At 39.6% G+C, this 16969-nt stretch overlaps 1 protein-coding gene across 1 annotated transcript; it reads right to left on the minus strand.

The window, feature by feature from the left end:
- Positions 1-10848: 10848 nt before the first annotated feature.
- Positions 10849-11547, minus strand: LOC131787050 (uncharacterized). Its single transcript, XM_059104120.1, has one exon. The coding sequence runs from the start codon at positions 11545-11547 to the stop codon at positions 10849-10851; it is 699 nt and encodes a 232-aa protein (XP_058960103.1).
- Positions 11548-16969: the final 5422 nt, after the last annotated feature.

Below are 16969 nucleotides of genomic sequence, written 5' to 3' on the forward strand. Positions count from 1 at the left end.
TTAACGTTCAAAGTGCTTAGATAAAGCACGAAATTGTTAGTCTGTTGTTCTGTTTACATAGTCGGTAGAATTTTTCCAGTGTCATTAGAAAAGAACGCCTCACCGTGGAACCTGTCTGCCTGCCACTGAAGGTCATGGTAGACCTTATCGATCCACTAGGGACACGTAGGTGATGTATATAATCACGGAGCACTAGAAAATTAACTTCCAGTTGTTTTAGTTAACTGGGAAGTTCGTCATTTGAGAGGTTACGCATGACGTTTGTTTTTCCCGCGAACGTCAAAAATTCAATTTCTGTCGTCTGTCTTTAGGCGTGTGTACACGGAATTAAGTAGGTTTCTGTTTGGCGTGAATGTGTTTTTTTATTTTATTTTATTTTTTTGTGCAGGGTTTTTTTAAGAATTCCATAAATAGGTAACAAAATGAAAGGCAAGCTTGCGTTTGCCGTTTGCCGTTAAACGTCATGCTTAAAGTGCCTATTGATAAATATAATCTTTGCAAGCGCGAAGTCGTGGAAATAGAGTCGATAACAACGCATGTATAGTCAGTACCAGGGGGTGACTAAATTTACGAAAACGTCAAAAAGTACTTTTTCAGAATGGCACTGATTCAAAACACTCAAAAGAGATCTACAGCGTTTTTTAAGTGAATTCGCGCAGATTTTTGTTTAAAACATAACACTGATTAAGAAATAAATATTAGTTGGCCCTGCACTCGGTACAGCGATATCTGCAGACGAATGCCTGTCTGGGTGTCCTGTGCACGTTTAGCGTGATTGCGTGACAAACATGAGTGATGACACACGACTTCGTTGGTGAACATCGTTGTGCCATTTATGATTTATGAACAGCTTCGAGTATTGTAAATAGTCAAGCCGGACGTTGTAAACACTTTTCAAGTGAACATGGCGATTTGAAACAAAAAATAATGGAAACATCACTCCTTAATCACTGGTTTCAGAAGGTAAGGGTAACATATTGAGTTTCTGATAAAGCACAGCTCAAAGCGGTAAGATTTTGCAGAAATTATGGCTTCGATAATAAAAGAATAATTGGATTATCTGCGATTGTTTACACGGCGGCGTTGCGATTTGCACGAAATAGATCGGGCTATTTCTTCGCAGTAATTAAGAGCCCCAAATTAAATTTTATATGCTTGAAAAGAACATCGTTTCCAATTTTCAGAAATGCTCATCTCAAGTGATTCCGAGTTATACCGAGTAGGAAAAATTTTTATTGAAAAACTGCTCCAAAATGAAATTTTTAATCAATCAAATTTTGGCGATTTTCAAATATTCGCCAATAATTCATAGTTATGTCAATAATCCCGTTATTAGATTCAAATAATTTTTTAATACCTCGTATACAAATAGATAATATTCGGAAAGACTTACTTTCTTTTGCGCTTTTGAAGAATAACGTTTTTGTTGCCCTATTCGTCGGCTTCATTTCGGCCACTGTTATGGCGGTTGGGGCTCGATACAGTGTTTGGTGATTTTCTAGAAAATAAAAATAGTTCTGAACTAAAAAATTATACCACGTTTATAGACTTACCCTAAGGTATCTTTGAGCGAAGTATGAAGTTAGGGCTTTTTCTAGGCATGTGCCACATTTTTTGATTTCACGCGGTCTCCAGAAAAATTCTCTCTTAACTCTTTCTGAGGGAAATTTGGCCAACAAAACAATAAATTGAAAACCAAACAATGCATGCAACCCTACGAACTCCTAGATCTGCTTGACGACCCTCTCTTCACTGTGACAGACATCCGTATTCTTAATTCTGAAGTGATAGAGGTATCGTACAAACGCGATGAAGATGATCCTTACAAAGGGAGCAATACGCATATTTTCATCGCAGATTTACCACCTGATTGGCCCGCCTTAAATTGTACGAATCGTTGGTAAAGTTGGGTGACCAGGTCTTGTGTTACGATACAGACTCGGTCATCCATACATGGAAAGCGGGGCAGACAGAAATCGAGCTTGGCGACTACCTCGGCGACATGACCAACGAGCATGACAATGGTAACTTTATCGTAGAATTCATCTCCGCAGGTGCGAAGAACTATGGGTATAGAACAAAGAATGGTAAAGTGGTGTGCAAAGTAAAGGGATTTTCGCTGAATGTACGTGGTGCCAAACAGCTGAATTACGACATCACCCGCCAAAATATTTTGGATGAAATTCTTCACCTGTTAGATGAACGAAGAAAAACGATGGTGGTCAACCCGACCCTCTTTGTCAGAAACCCCACTTTGAAAAAAAAATCAAGACTGAGACTCAGACCAAGTCGTATCAACTTGTGTTCGACAAGCGAGTTTTAGATCATTCGAACAGTTTTAAGACTTATCCTTACGGATATTCGCACCTGGATGCACAAGATTTGGAGAACATGGACTTGTTGCTTTTATATATATATATAAAAAAAAGCGAACACTCAAAGCGAACGTTGTTTTCATTATTTTTTAAATAAAACAAGGTTTTAAAAAAGTTTACATGATGTGTTAGTTATTTCTTAAAGTAGACAGTTAATTCTTGAATCCCTTGGGTGACCATTTCCATCTCCGTGAGGCGTACTACTTTTCGTAACTTTTCATAATAATCCCTCTATGTTTCTTTGATTTGTTTTTCTTGAGAAATCATGTATAATTTACATTTGTGGCATCGACATGAATACACTCGAGGCATCTTCAGTGTCTACAACTTAACAAAAAACACTAAACTGAACGTTTTCTATGTTGTTCAATATTATCAAGCCATTTCTTTAAAAAATAAGTTCTTTCCCCCACGTTACGTATCATTTCTTTTAATTGGAATTCTATTTTATCTTCCTATGTAGGATCCATTTGTGTTTCTTTCTCTTCTTCTTTTCCTGGGCTTCGGTTTTTGGCAGCAGCAGCTCCAGACAGACAGCCTCTGGCTGTCTCTTTTTTTGGTTAGACAAGTTATCTCACTTGTCTAAAATGCAATGTGACGATAGAAGCACCGTCTGTAAACTGAGCCAAATTATTATTTCCCGACTCTCTTATCAGTGTTTCCACCACATCGATGTGATTCTTATGTAACTTGATGTAATGAATCTTCTTGGGTTCGTAATAATAATTTCCTTCCAAGATTGGTTGGTAGTGTATTTGACGTATAAGATCAATCTTCTGATCTCTAATACGTACTGGAAAACAATGGACGATGATGAAGATGTGTTACATGGCAGCCGGCTGTGTTTTATCAAGCTCGTCAAAATCTAACAAATGTTTTGCTCTACTGCTATATATTTCATTCCTTTTCGACACACAAAAGTGCTCAATACATTGGGAAGGCGAGCAACGACTTCTAACCGATGTATCAGCAATCCTGCCTCAAAATTCCTGGGATATTTATGGGGCCAGAAGCTGGGCAACTCCGAGAGCGAGTTCGGGCAGAAGTAAATCCTACTTGGCTTCAAGATTTCCGTACACTGCTAACGACACAAGCAACCAACAGCTCAGCCGAATAGTTCTCGGAGGGAATATCCACAAAAACCCAGGTCCAACGGAAAAGAGAACCCCAAAATACCCTTGTAAGGAGAGTGGGAAAGGAGTTCGCTTGAATCAAGATGCTTTGTTATGTACTGAGTGCAATGTCTGGTCACATGCTAAGTGCATAAACCTGAGTAAAGCCGGCTTCAAGTACTACTATCTGGACTACCTAGATATTGAATGGACCTGCTCCCTATGCACGCTTCCTTTTAGGTTTGAGAAAAGTTTGGTTGGAGTAGAAAATCTAACTCAACATGGCGGCGAAGGTGAATATGCAAATGCAAATGAGGATGTGGCTGGATATGCTAATGACTTGCCTGAACCGTGGATAATACAAGAAAGGAAACGGAACACTACCGATCTCAGGATGGTTCATCTAAACATCAATAGCTGCCAAAACAAACTGGATGATCTGATATTACTCAACAAAGAATTAAAGTCACATGTGATTTTTCTGTCAGAGACTAAGATCGACTCTTCTTATACCAATGCACAGGTGGCTCTTGAAGGATATCATACCTATGGGATGGATAGAAAAAAGGGTGGTGGTGGCCTGATGGCATATTTCTCATCAAAGATGGTATCTCATCGTGTAAAGCTTCCTAAGCAGTATAAATTACTTGAAATTCTGGCCATAAATGCAACAATAAACAATAATGATGTGTTGTTTGTTGGTATTTATCGAGCCCCAAACGCAACTGGCACCGACTACTACCGTAAACTGGAAGAGGAATTTAATTCACTATGTATGTGGGCTACAATAGAATGTAACACACCCATACTTACTGGAGATTTGAACCTTGACAGATTAAGACCAGAACGCACAGAAGGGAAAATTTTTGCTCAGTCTAGAGGAGGTTTATGGCCTGGAGTGTCTAATCAAGGATCCGACCAGAATTACGCCTACATCTGAAACACTTCTGGATGTGATCCTTACAAACAAGCCAGAGCTTTTTAAAACAAGTGGAGCACTAAATCCAGAAATGAGTGACCACCATCTAGTGTATGCGATTATGAAGGAGAGGGTGTCTCAGCATGAAAGAAAAGTAGTCACATTTAGGAGTACCAGGACACTAGATGTTGAAAGACTCAATGAAGATTTATCTTGTGCTCCCTGGAACATAATGGATAGCTTTGATACTCTTGATGAGAAGTATCTTTTTTGGGGGTCCCTTCTCAATACCATAGTAGAGAAGCACATGCCCACTAAAAGAATGAGATTTCGTAAAGTCGATGTGCCATATATGACACCTGAGTGGAAAAGGGCGATCAAAATAAAAAGGAAATTTGCCAAGCAATATGCTCAAAGCAGAACAGAGGTAAACTGGCAGCTCAAGAGAATATGGAGAAATAAGGCTACTAACTACCGACGAAAAGCTATTAAAGAATATTGGAAATAAAAGGCAGATGACCTTAAAGCTAAGCCAAGCGAGTTCTATAAAACCTTCAGGCCACTTCTTAGTGATAAGAAGCAGCCTGCAAGCGAGATCCACATTAAAACAAATGGGAGAGTTGAGAAGGACCAAGAAAAAGTAGCAAATGTTCTGGCAAATTACTTTTCCACGATGGCCAATGATATTGGTGGAGTAGGTGTCAATAGCTTAACAGAGGACGATTTTTCGAGTCATTCAAGCCTCACATGTAAATAAGAGCAATCGAAAGAACTTCTGCTTTCAACTACTCAGTAGTAATCTAGTTCAGTTAGCCCTCGAGAAACTAAATATTAGAAAGGCCTGGGGTTATGACTCCAAATCTCCTAGAATGTTAAGGCTAGCATCAAGTGGCATATCAAATTCCTTAACAAAGCTCTTTAATGAGTGCATAAGGAAAGGGGAATGGCCTGAAGCATGGAAGAAAGGAGAGTGGAACCCAGTCCACAAAAAGGATGACCGGTTGGATGAAAGAAACTATCGTCCCATAACATTGCTAAGCACAGTAGATAAAGTTTTCGAGTCTATGATGAGCATACAAGTGAATAATCATTTTGACTCCAAGCTCGATTCCTGCATATCTGCGTATAGAAAAAAACATAGCTGTGAAACTACTTTGCTCAGACTCACTGAAGATTGGAAGCTGGCTGTAGATTCTAAGCAATTTATTGGAATACTCTCAACAGACATGAGTAAAGCATTCGATTCCCTACATCCATCACTCATGATAAGTAAACTAAAGGCATATGGCTTCTCAGAGGAATCACTTAGCTTGATGAGATCATATTTTTCCAATCGACAAAACAGAGTTAAACTCAATGGAGTCATGAGCAGTTGGAAGGATGCTGTTAGAGGATGCCCTCAAGAGTCATCTTTTGGACCCCTACTGTGGAACATTTTTCAAAATGATATGACGTATATAGTGAATAATGCAAGCTTGTCAATGTACGCTGACGATCATCAGCTTTATGTAAAGGGATATTCACTTGACTGCGTGAAACAACTTTTAACTGATGGAGGGCACACTATATCAAAATGGTACAAAGATAACTTTTTGAAGGGAAATTATGACAGGTACAATTTAATGTTATTAGGCAGAAAGAACAAAAATGAGAACATTCCATCTATCAATGTCAAGATTGATAAACAGGTTATTAAATCATCACCAGATTTGAAGTTACTAGGAGTAACATTAGATGATGAACTTAGTTTTAGTGCTCACATAAGTGATATACGCAAAAAGGCAAGTAAGAAAGTTGGTGTTTTAGTACGTCTTAGAAATACGATTCCCAGAGAAGCCAAGTTACAATTATATAAATCGGCAATTTTACCTAACTTAACATATTGTCACATAGTGTGGCATTTCTGCAAAGCTTCAGATGCACGAAAATTAGAAAGAGTACAACGGGCATTACGTGCTATATATAATGACAGGAATGCTACGTATGAGGAACTCTTAGAGAAGGGTAGACTCTCCAGTCCTGAGAACAGACGGTTACTATACTAATTTTAATGTATAAGGTTAAAAATTCACTAGCTCCAGAGCATGTATGTAATATGTTTTTTCAGCAAGATAGGCATTATAACTTAAGAAGTGATTTTCCTGTTCCTAGACACAATACTGTTACGTATGGTAAGCATAGTATTAGATATTTAGGCCCACACATATGGGGCAAGATTAGCCAGGAACTACGCAGTAAGACCAGTCTTCAGGCTTCCAGGAAAGGGGTGCGTGCTCTCAATGTACTTGGCTTGCTGGACGGTACGTGTACCTGCTGTGCGTGCTCATCTTAGATTGGTGGATACGCATAGTGGCTTCTGCTGTCTGGCTGCCTTGTGTATTGGGGGTGTGCTCCACTATCTTCTATTTAATTCGTCTAATTTAAATTATCTAGACTGTTTAACTTCTTGAATTTTATATTCATGTTTCGACTGCTGCTAATATGTTTGCCCTATATTGTCTGTTTGCTTGTTTGTTCTATTTGATTGTAAAAATTTTATATATTGATGTCACTTTGTATATTGATGATATTTTAAGACTATATTTTTAATGTTTTTACATATACTTACATTGTATTCATTTTATCTTTTATAGTGTCCACAATTAGCTTTTAGCTAAAAACCTTGACACTTTAATAAAGTTTATGTATGTATGTATGTATGTATGTTGGTATGTGGGTAAGGTAAGTTCAAGTAGGTACTTCTCTTAGTGTTGATAAAGGTGCAGTTCATATCGCTAAGAAGAAATCTATGATATTTCTTCGCAAATCAGTCTTTCCATGGGATCTCATATCTGTAATACGCCAAACTGGATGTAGTGAGCCTCCTATCATAACTCCACACCGTACCACGTTTGGTCTCTGTGAGATTATGTGCCGGTCGTGATACACTATAATTCTCTTCAATAGTACCACTAACAATACGACGATAACGCACTGTTGTTTTCTTCGTCCAACCAAACAACTCACACGTCTCGAGGTAACTCAAAATAGAGACCGTCACGAGCTTCTTGGTGAGTTATATCAGTCGATTTTACCTTGTCTGCTGTCACACTAACCGTTTCTTTATGTTCATCCGCAATCACTTCAAATTGTGCGCTGTGTCCTGAAGGAAAATGACTCCAAAACGCCGAACCCATATTCATAATACATTTTAAACGTTCTTCATCAAACAAGGATTTGAGTAAATTGTGAACTGTCTCCATACGATGTTGTTTGATGTCTCCATACGTGACATTGTAAGTCACTTTATGTTGTATATCCCCAGTGGCTACTTTAATTCGTCCTGTGGTTAGCAAGACATCGTCTTTTAATCCTTTGAGGTAACTGGACATCTTAGAATCGTGTGGAAGCGAAATACTACTCAATCCTACTTCCCATTCTCCTTCTAAATCGATGCGTTTGTCTAATCGATTTTTCCAAGCGCTGTTTTTGTTGTCTGGAATATATTTCAGATTCCCATGGCTACCAGGTAACGTCAAATAAAAAGTATTACCCGACATGATGTGCTTTGATAATGACACAACTACAAATGAACCGGAGACACACTTTGTTGCATTTTCACAAGTTTTATTTCATCATTGTAGAGGCGCTACAATTTTGTTTTAAGTCTAGCTTGCTTGATTCGCTTGACAATCTGCTCAGTTAAACTCTTCTTGCCTGGAAACTTATTGATTCCAGCTACCATCTTGCGATCTGCAATATGTTTGTCAGCGAGTGATTTAGCTTTACTGTAATCAATATCATGCTGTTTGGCTAATCTATTAAGACGATTAATTCCAGGATCACCACGTTTTAATCGCTTGGCTAATTTTGTACCTGGACCCATATACTGGTATCCTGGCCAATGAAACTCGACACCTAACTTTAAAATCCATTTCTGAATATCAAATTTTCCGGGGTTGCAGTTTTTTCAGAGAAAGTTTAGCCAAGAGTTTTATGAGAACGTTTGTGCCTTCCGTAGTGCCAGATTGTGTTGTCCAGTCCAGCAACTCCATGGAGGAGTTAAGAAGGTTCCGTTTCCTTGATGATGATGCCATCATACAAGGGCTTACCGCTGAACTTCCAAGATACTTGGCAGTTGCAGATGGAGCAGGCTTACAAACAGAAGAAGAGAAGCTACAATGGTGGTCGAGAAATGAAGCAAACCTGCCCAACTGGTCCTCCATGGTAAAGAAAGTTCTTTTGGTACAACCAAGCTTTGCATCTGCTGAAAGAGTTTTCAGCATCATGAAGAATTTCTTTACCAACCAACAAGATGCAGCCCTAGAGCAGACTGTTGAAGCTTCAGTGATGCTCTACTATAACCAGAACCAGAGAAACAAGCTTGTCGTTGTTTGATGAGAGGACGTCATCAAACTCAGTCATACGTGAATGGATTTCATACTGAAAGAGTGTAAGGCAACACGTCACATGAAAACTGTTCTGCTCATTATGTGTGTATATAGCCATGTTTTGTTCATGTCATTCTGATAGACTATTTGTTGATCAAGTGAAATGGAAAGAATCTCTAATATTATCATTGGACTTTGACAAGTAAAGTTTTGATAAGAAGCAATATACGAATCTTTAATCTTTAACACCCAAAAAAGCTACGAAAAGCAGAAAAATTTTGGCAACTTTTCGGCAACTTTTTGAAAAAAAATAGCAACTTTTTGGCAACTTTTAGACACTTATCGGCATTTTTTTTGGGATTCATCGGCAACTTGTGGCTAAGCCTACGCACAACACAAATAAGTATCACACATGGATGACATTTACACTACCGTTTCAAATATAACTCAAACCGACCCTTAACCCTAATAACAAAGATGGCCGACATGGACACTCCTCGTGTCCCTACACGTCATGAATATAATTCCCTAACCCTAACCCTAACCCTAACACGTGTACCTACATGGCATGAATAAATTATTACTCAAACTCGGACCCAGGCCGCGCGGTAATTGCTAGTCAGACGCAATATACTATTAATGTCTTTTTTTGTTTTGCTTTTATGGTACCTGCGTTATTAGGCCAACTATGGTAGTGGTGCTTGAGGATACACTTCTCCTCCTTTGGACCAACTACTTACAAATGGAGGTGGTCTATATGGCACCAGTGACTCAATGTATTTTGTAATGTGCATACCACTACCACCCGAATTTGGTGGTGGAAGAGGTGGTGGCAGTTCATATCTCTATCAGTCGTAAAATCCACTCTTTATACCTCTAGATCATCGAAACGCTCCATACTTTCCAGTGGTTCACAATGCAAAAATCGTGTTACCGTAATCGTTAATCTGCGAGTGTACACAATGTTTAATCCTTTAGTTTCCCGTACGTTTCTTGACGAATTACACTTCAGAAACTGGTTCCTTAGCTGTATACAAGCAAATTATAAACGAAGCGAAAAAGAAGGCTCGGCGCTGAGGTTTGACCTGGACTAGAATGAACCACCTGACCGAATATGCTCGGACAGACTGGTCTGAATACACAGGATAACCAATGTCAGAAAGTGGTATTGGAAACATTGGAAACTCCCCTAAAATGTTCATTATTTTGAACCAAACAGATTTTTCTCTAAGTCGTTCACTGTACTTAAATATGCTAAATGTTCCATGTATAATGATTGTCATTCAGAAAACAGTTCCTTTGCCTCTTCGTTGGGGATTCCCGGTCTTTCGTCAGGTGACTCTAGGAGCAGTACAAGTTTCTTAACTGGTTGATCCAACATTGACCCAGTTGCAGATTGAACAGTCACGGATCTGACCTGGCCATTGTTATTTCGATCTCCAACAAGGACTCTAGCCATGGGCCACTTGTTTGTGAAAGTGTTGGTGTCCTTCAACAGAACAATATCACTTTCTGCGAAGTTTCTTTTCTGTTGTGTCCACCTTTGTCTCAGTTGTAGGACTCTGCAAGTACTCTTTACTCCACCTGTTCCAAAATTTATTAGTAATATGCTGTACATGCCTCCAGCATTGCCTGCAGTAAACATCTTCTCTTTGGAACTTTCCCGGAGTAGGAAGTTTAAGCTCAGTTTTGTGGGTAGGAAGTACATTTGGCGTCAGTGGCAATGGTGACAGTGAGTCACTTGGGGTCTCAGTAGTGAAGGGGCGACTGTTAACAGTTGCTTCAGCTACACATAACAGAGTTTGCGATGATTTGTCATCTAAACTGTGACCATGTTGCTTCAAAGGCGCTGCCATAATGTTCTACATGGACCTTACTTATCGCTTCATTTTTGGCTACAACAGAGTTGGTACCTTGGTCACTACGAAGGTCTCTTATAAGTCCTTTTCGACAGATAAAAGGCCATAAGGCTTGTGGGAATGAGTTCTGTTTCCATGGAGTGCGCTTCTTCAATGTGAATTGCACGGCTAGCCGGGCATGAATGAATAAATGAGCTCCACTCTATTTGCAACCTACACCTGGAACCTCGGAGACTCATTTCTGGTGAATCCAAGCATGACCTCTACGCAATGACCATCTACGCAATAGAATTCATGAAGTTCCTCATAATCTAACTCTTCCTTCAGCATCGTTGCAACTCTTACTGAAACAGTTGCTGCAGTCAGTTTAAGTCTTGGAATAGTTACCATTTTCAGTGGTGCTACACGAGCCTTAGCCTTTACGAGGGAACAATGACTTCCACCATTTTCATCAATCAACCTGAGATAAGAGCATTGTCCGTATCCCCTTTGCGATGCATCTGACTTTTCATGTGGCTGCACAGTGGCAATTCTTCCAAAATCAGGAGGCTTGAAGTGCCTTGGGATGCCCAGCTGCTCAAATAACAGTAACTGATTTCTCCAACTTTCCTTTTTAGCAAGAACTTCTCCATTGATTGGCTCATCCCAGCTTTTCCTGACACAGATCTCTTTATGTTTCTGCTTCCCAACAAGGACGACAGGTGCAGTGAGCTCTAGTGGGTCAAAGATCGAGTTTATGGTTGCCAGTATACCTCTACGGGCGCATGGCTTGTCCTTTAACTCAGTTCTGAGTTTAAATGTATCTGATTCAATACACCATTGTACATCCAGGGCTCTCTCAATCGCTAACTTGTTGCTGCCTGAGTCTAGACGGCTGATTTCCTTTGCTCTGTTTCCAGGGGATACAGTCATCATCAGCTTTCGACTGTTGCTGACGGTTTTTTCAGTTTAAATCTTCCCTGTACACACCTCCCTCAAACAGCATACATGCGCTCTACAGGGCCCCTCTTCTGTCGAAACTGATTTCAGTGTATTGTCCACATAGAAGTTCTTCTTTAGTGTCACTGCAGCTCTCACACCAGACTCTCCTTCTCCGTCTTCTGCTGTAAGTTTCAAAGCAAAGCTGGAACATCCCGGGGATGAACCAGCCCCAAAGAAGTGTGCCGTTATAGAGCACTTTTGAGGTTATAGAGTCAGGTCTCCATTCGGTCACCACAAGAAGCAGAGGCAATCCTGATCATTCTTCGTTACTTTGACTAGAAAGAACATCTTCTCTATGCCTGCCACAAAAGCCACTCTCTCCTTTCTGAATCTTGTGAGGGCCGCAGTTAGTTTGCTTGTAAGGCCGGGCCCTTGTAACAAGTGATCATCGCGCGATTCGCCCTGGTAACCAGCTGAACAATCAAATACCACGCAGATGCTGCTTGGTTTTCTGGGGTGATAAACTCCCATGACGAGGTAAGGTAAATACCAGACTTTTCCTTCTTGAGGAGCTAGTTCTTCAACATTCACCTTTCGGGTATATCCCTCATCGATAATTTTAGACTTGAAGCTAGTGCAGTCAGCATGATACTTTGGGTCAACTTGGAGTCTTTTCTTTAGGCCGTGCAGGCATTGCACTGCTTGAAGACGGTCATTTGGTAGTTGGATATTCTCTTCCCTAAACGAGAGGGGCATTTCATGATGCATGTCACCTCTATAGCAGACTCCGTCTTCTACTTTCTTCAGGAACTGACGAAATTCTCCAGGTAGTGTGATTCCATTTTCCCTCTTTAGGTAATACGGTTCCATTTTCCCTTTCAGCAAAGTCCAACTCAAACATCTGTAAGTCTATTTGAGGTGTTAGCTGTTCCTCGATCTTTCTCTCAGCAACAATGTATCTGTTCACTTCATCATCTGTGCTCCTCTTGAGACTCTGAATTCGGTTGCAATGTACTTGTTTACTGCTCCTGTGGCTTGCAGGACTGTTGACATGCCATCTCAATGCTGATCATACCGTGTAAGACTTCTTGTTTCCAAAAAATAATCTCTCGGTCTCACAGTGCTGGGACAGTTCAGAACAATGAGAAGTCCTATTTCTACATGTCCTCCACTAGCATTATCAAGGAGAGCGTACACACATATCTTGTTATTTGTATTGTCCTTGTGGTAGAACCATACTGGGACTATACCCATAGTGATTGGAGCATCACCAGCCTCAGTCACAATGCAAATGGCGGTGCACACATTGACTTGCTCTTCCCTTTTCCCTTCGTTGGTTTTTGATTGCTCATGTTAGCTGCTCCTTCCTTCCATCTTGACCTCTTTTGGTCTCTAGTTGTGAACGTGGAGTGACGTTGGGTGTTTCTTATTGCATATCTGGCATGATCTTCTACACTTGCAGAACCTGGCGATGTGTTCAGAACTATAGCAACCAAAGCATAAACCTTCATCTCTAACAAAGTCTCTACGCTCTACCACTCTTTGCTCTTTCTAGAGGTGGCTTTTGGAGTACAAGGCTCAACTGATGGGATAAGAATTTTTTTCGATGCCATTGTTTTCTGAGAGGCCTGTTGCAAAGTTTGTACACTTTCCTCTCCTAGTCTTGCCTTAGCCCGACTTGCGGTACTCGTTAACTGTATCTTTTGGTCTCCTGATGCCTTCCTCTGAGTAGACTTGGAGTAGTCTTGCAACCTTCAATGTATTTCCGCAAAAGTCGGCTATGATGGGTATGACTTCACATCTCCAGAGAACATAGGCGGCTTATGGCTAGGTGAGAGACTTCTGGCTTGTTATGTAACAATCATTTTTGACGGTTCTAAATGTCACTATAGTCTTGATCTGGTAGTGTACTTTCTACAGGGCTTCAATCCTTTCCGTAAACGTACATACATCCTTGCTTATCGTCATGATATAGCTTGGTATCAGGGGAAGTCTCATTGTCTTCTTCAATTTCTTCTTCTTTTCAACCGTTTTAGCTAGTTTGACCGCATAAACCAGTTGAGGAAATTTAGGTAATTTGTGAATTTGATGCAGTTTAACCGCTTTTGAACAAATTTGAACATATTAGCTAGTTTGATGATTCTAACAAGGTAAACTAGTTCAGCCAGTTCGTGCATTTTTTTCATTTCAGTTGAAACAAGAAAATAGTTTGTCCATTTTGTGCAGTTTTACCTTTGTCGCAAAGGTTTGACTATTTCAAATACTGAAACTAATTCAGCCTGATTGTGCACTTTGTGAAGCTCAACCAGCTTTGTTAGTTTGACCATTTCAATCTATGAAACAAATTCACCTATTGGTGTACTTTGTGTAGTAAACTCGTTTTAGCTGTTCAACTAATTCGGCTTGTTTCTGCCTTTTGTTTAGTTCAACCGCTTTAACTGACTGATCCAATTCAGGTAGTCTAGGCTGGTTTGATTTTAATCAAGTTGGAACATTCTACACAGTTGAACCAATTCAATTAGTTTATCCATTTTGTGCAGTTTATCCGTTTTAGCTAAATTGACCTTTACAACCAGGTCTGAACTACTTTAAAAGGTCTATGCATCTTCTCCAGTTTAACTAATTTAGCTACTTTAACTATTCAAACCGTTTGAACCAATCCAGCCTGTTTGTGCATTTTGTTCCCTTTAATCCAATTACTCTTTCATTTCGTGCGGTTTTACCGTTTAACCTAGTTTGAAGATTTTGGGTGGGTCGTCATCCACGGGGCTGAACTTTGTAGTGTTGTCAAGCGGTAGTGTTGGTGGCGAAGTCATCGCTTTTTTTTTTAAAGAATTTAGAACTTTAACGAGAGCTTAAGGTGAATTAGAGCTTTGCACTGAATGCTTTTAAAGCGCGAGCGTAAAGTTGCACTAACCATTTCCTTTTCATTTGAATCTTTTAATAATGGCTCTTTCTTTCAGTACGCCTTCTCAACGCCTGTTGGATTTCTACAGGTGAGACCTTTTGGGGTAAAGAGAACTTTCATCCCTTGCAGATAAGGAGCTTTTCGGAGAGGGAAAGGCGGTATGAAGACAATTTGTTGATGTTTTTGTCGACATTAGGCGTGAGAGTGTTACCATGGCTTTCATGATTTTGTTGAAACACTTTCCGACGAAGAATGTTCAGCATTCGCAGAAAGGGGACAGAGCAAAGAAGGAAGTATTCTTCAATGAGGTCTTTGGATGCGTTATGATATTCTTCTCCGAGATGATTTTGGCCCTTAATTCTTCCTCCACGATCTTCCTTTGATAATTTTGTGGGTCGAGTTTGTAGGATTGTAGTGTGCTTCGTTCTCGATGTCGGTTAAATTATACCTTGACTCTACTCAATAGCCTTTTATCCTCAATTTCTTGACTACTTCGGTTGTACTCTAAACTTTGTAAAGTGTATATAGTCTTTATATAACGATATAGAAAGTTTCGTCATGAACAATGGCTGGGTAACTAAGCTGAAATATTAGCCGATGAAATAATAGTAAACAGAAATATAAAAGGCATCTAGGTAAATTGAAAAGAAATTAAGATAAGCCAGGATGCAGATAATACGACATTGATCCTAGAATCACTCATAGCTGCTCTTGGTCTAATAGGTGATTCTCCGGACCTCAGATTCAATATATGACTGGAAGAAGACGTACGTTAACTATGACAGGAAATATCAGTCTTTAGGAGCGTCAACGCCTCTCAGTTAGTTTACATCATAATCCCATTGTGCAGGCATTAGAAAACCATTGAGGAAGCTAATTGTCTCTTCTATTCCTTTGTTTGGAATGAAAAAGGTGAAAAAATCAAACAAGAAATAATTATCAAAAATTTATTTGAAGGCGGCCTAAGAATAATAGATATCCATTCATGTCGTGAAGCTCTAAAAGCCTCATGGATTAGGAAATGCTTTGATATAAAAAGGAAAATGCAAACTTTTCTTTAACCTAGAACTTGAAAACATTGGTGGCAGTCGGCTGTTCACTGGAAATCTCAACTCCAAAGACTGAGCTAAAATTCTGAAGAATTCAAGCATTTTTTTGAGGAAATTTTCAAATTAAGGGCATGAATCAATTTTGAAAGAAACGTCACCTCCAAAAGTCAATTCCTCAAGCAAAATCTCTGATACGACTCACTAATAAGTAATGATAATCAAGTAGTTTCCAACTACGGCATTACGAAAATAAACACCTAAAAGTTGACGGTCAAAAATTGCTCACCCTACAATGCTTTCAAACCAAACACATTTTGCTTAGGGTTAGCTGCTGGCATACATCAGAATGATCTCCACCATAAAATCAATTTGGTATTCAAGCTGCAGGCACTTTCTTACGTGCCGCAACAAATTTGAAAATTTTTTATGATACAGTTAGCAAGTTCCCCAACGCCGGCTTGCTCACAAAAAATTGATTTGCAGGAGAAAGTGGCTACGCCCAAAAGCTATCAAAATGGATAGGTGATTGCAAAGTTAGTCAAAGTAGCATCAAGTGGATCACAGCCTACCAGCTCCATTATAACTGTACAAAAAGCACAAAGATAGGTGAATTTCCTTTCAAACTTTTATGCGAGAGAATACCAACTAAAATAGGAGCTAACGAAAACAAACAATGCTTTTTTTGCAAGGAAAACCTTGCAAAATCTCATTGATTGACTCTGCAAAAGGCAAGAACATGCCTTGTGCTGCATGACTTTCTTGGAAAGTTTAAATCGATTTGTAAAATGCAATTGCTTAGCCAAACAAGCGAACATTTCCAGAAGAGTTTCAAAGCTGACGTTTTGAGCGTTAACCCTTCGTCAGAGCACATGGACGAATTGTGGGTTGTGTGTATGTTAAAATGTAGAAGATGGAGCTACAATAATGGTGTGAATATGGTGACGAGAAAATAAGACTCATTATTCTTCACTTGGATGGTTTATTTGGACCCAACATAATGTCCAGCTCCCAGTTGGCTTGTTAGCTCAGTTGGTAGAGCGCCGCACCGGTATCGCTGAGGTCATGGGTTCAAATCCCGTACGAGCCTGAATTTTTCAGGTCTTAATTCAACTACTAGTTTAGTAGTGTTCATAGGTGCGAGGATCTCCTATATTCGTTTCTTCACCGCAGTGTACATATATGATTTTCATATATCCACAATCATTGAGACTAAATTAGTTGAATGAAAAGCGCTTGTTGAAACAATGGTGATTAAGAGTGTCAATTTGAAAAAAAAAATTTTTAATCAAGAGTTTTGTGGCTTTCCGAACTGCCTAGACGCAGGAAAAGGCCGCAAACTGTCATATGCTGTTTATTTCCCTACGCTATCAATGAAAGGAAAAGTTTTGCATCGTTAACGAGCACATTTGAAAGTTCCAGGTTGGTCATCGGTTTGAAATGAACTTCTGACCAAAAA

This window comes from Pocillopora verrucosa, chromosome 10 (assembly GCF_036669915.1).
Source record: "Pocillopora verrucosa isolate sample1 chromosome 10, ASM3666991v2, whole genome shotgun sequence".
In the NCBI taxonomy this organism is placed as follows: domain Eukaryota; kingdom Metazoa; phylum Cnidaria; class Anthozoa; order Scleractinia; family Pocilloporidae; genus Pocillopora; species Pocillopora verrucosa.

Bases quoted from the DNA above. Each gene is read 5' to 3' on its own strand.
- LOC131787050 (XM_059104120.1), bottom strand. From the start codon at position 11,547: ATGACTGTATCCCCTGGAAACAGAGCAAAGGAAATCAGCCGTCTAGAC.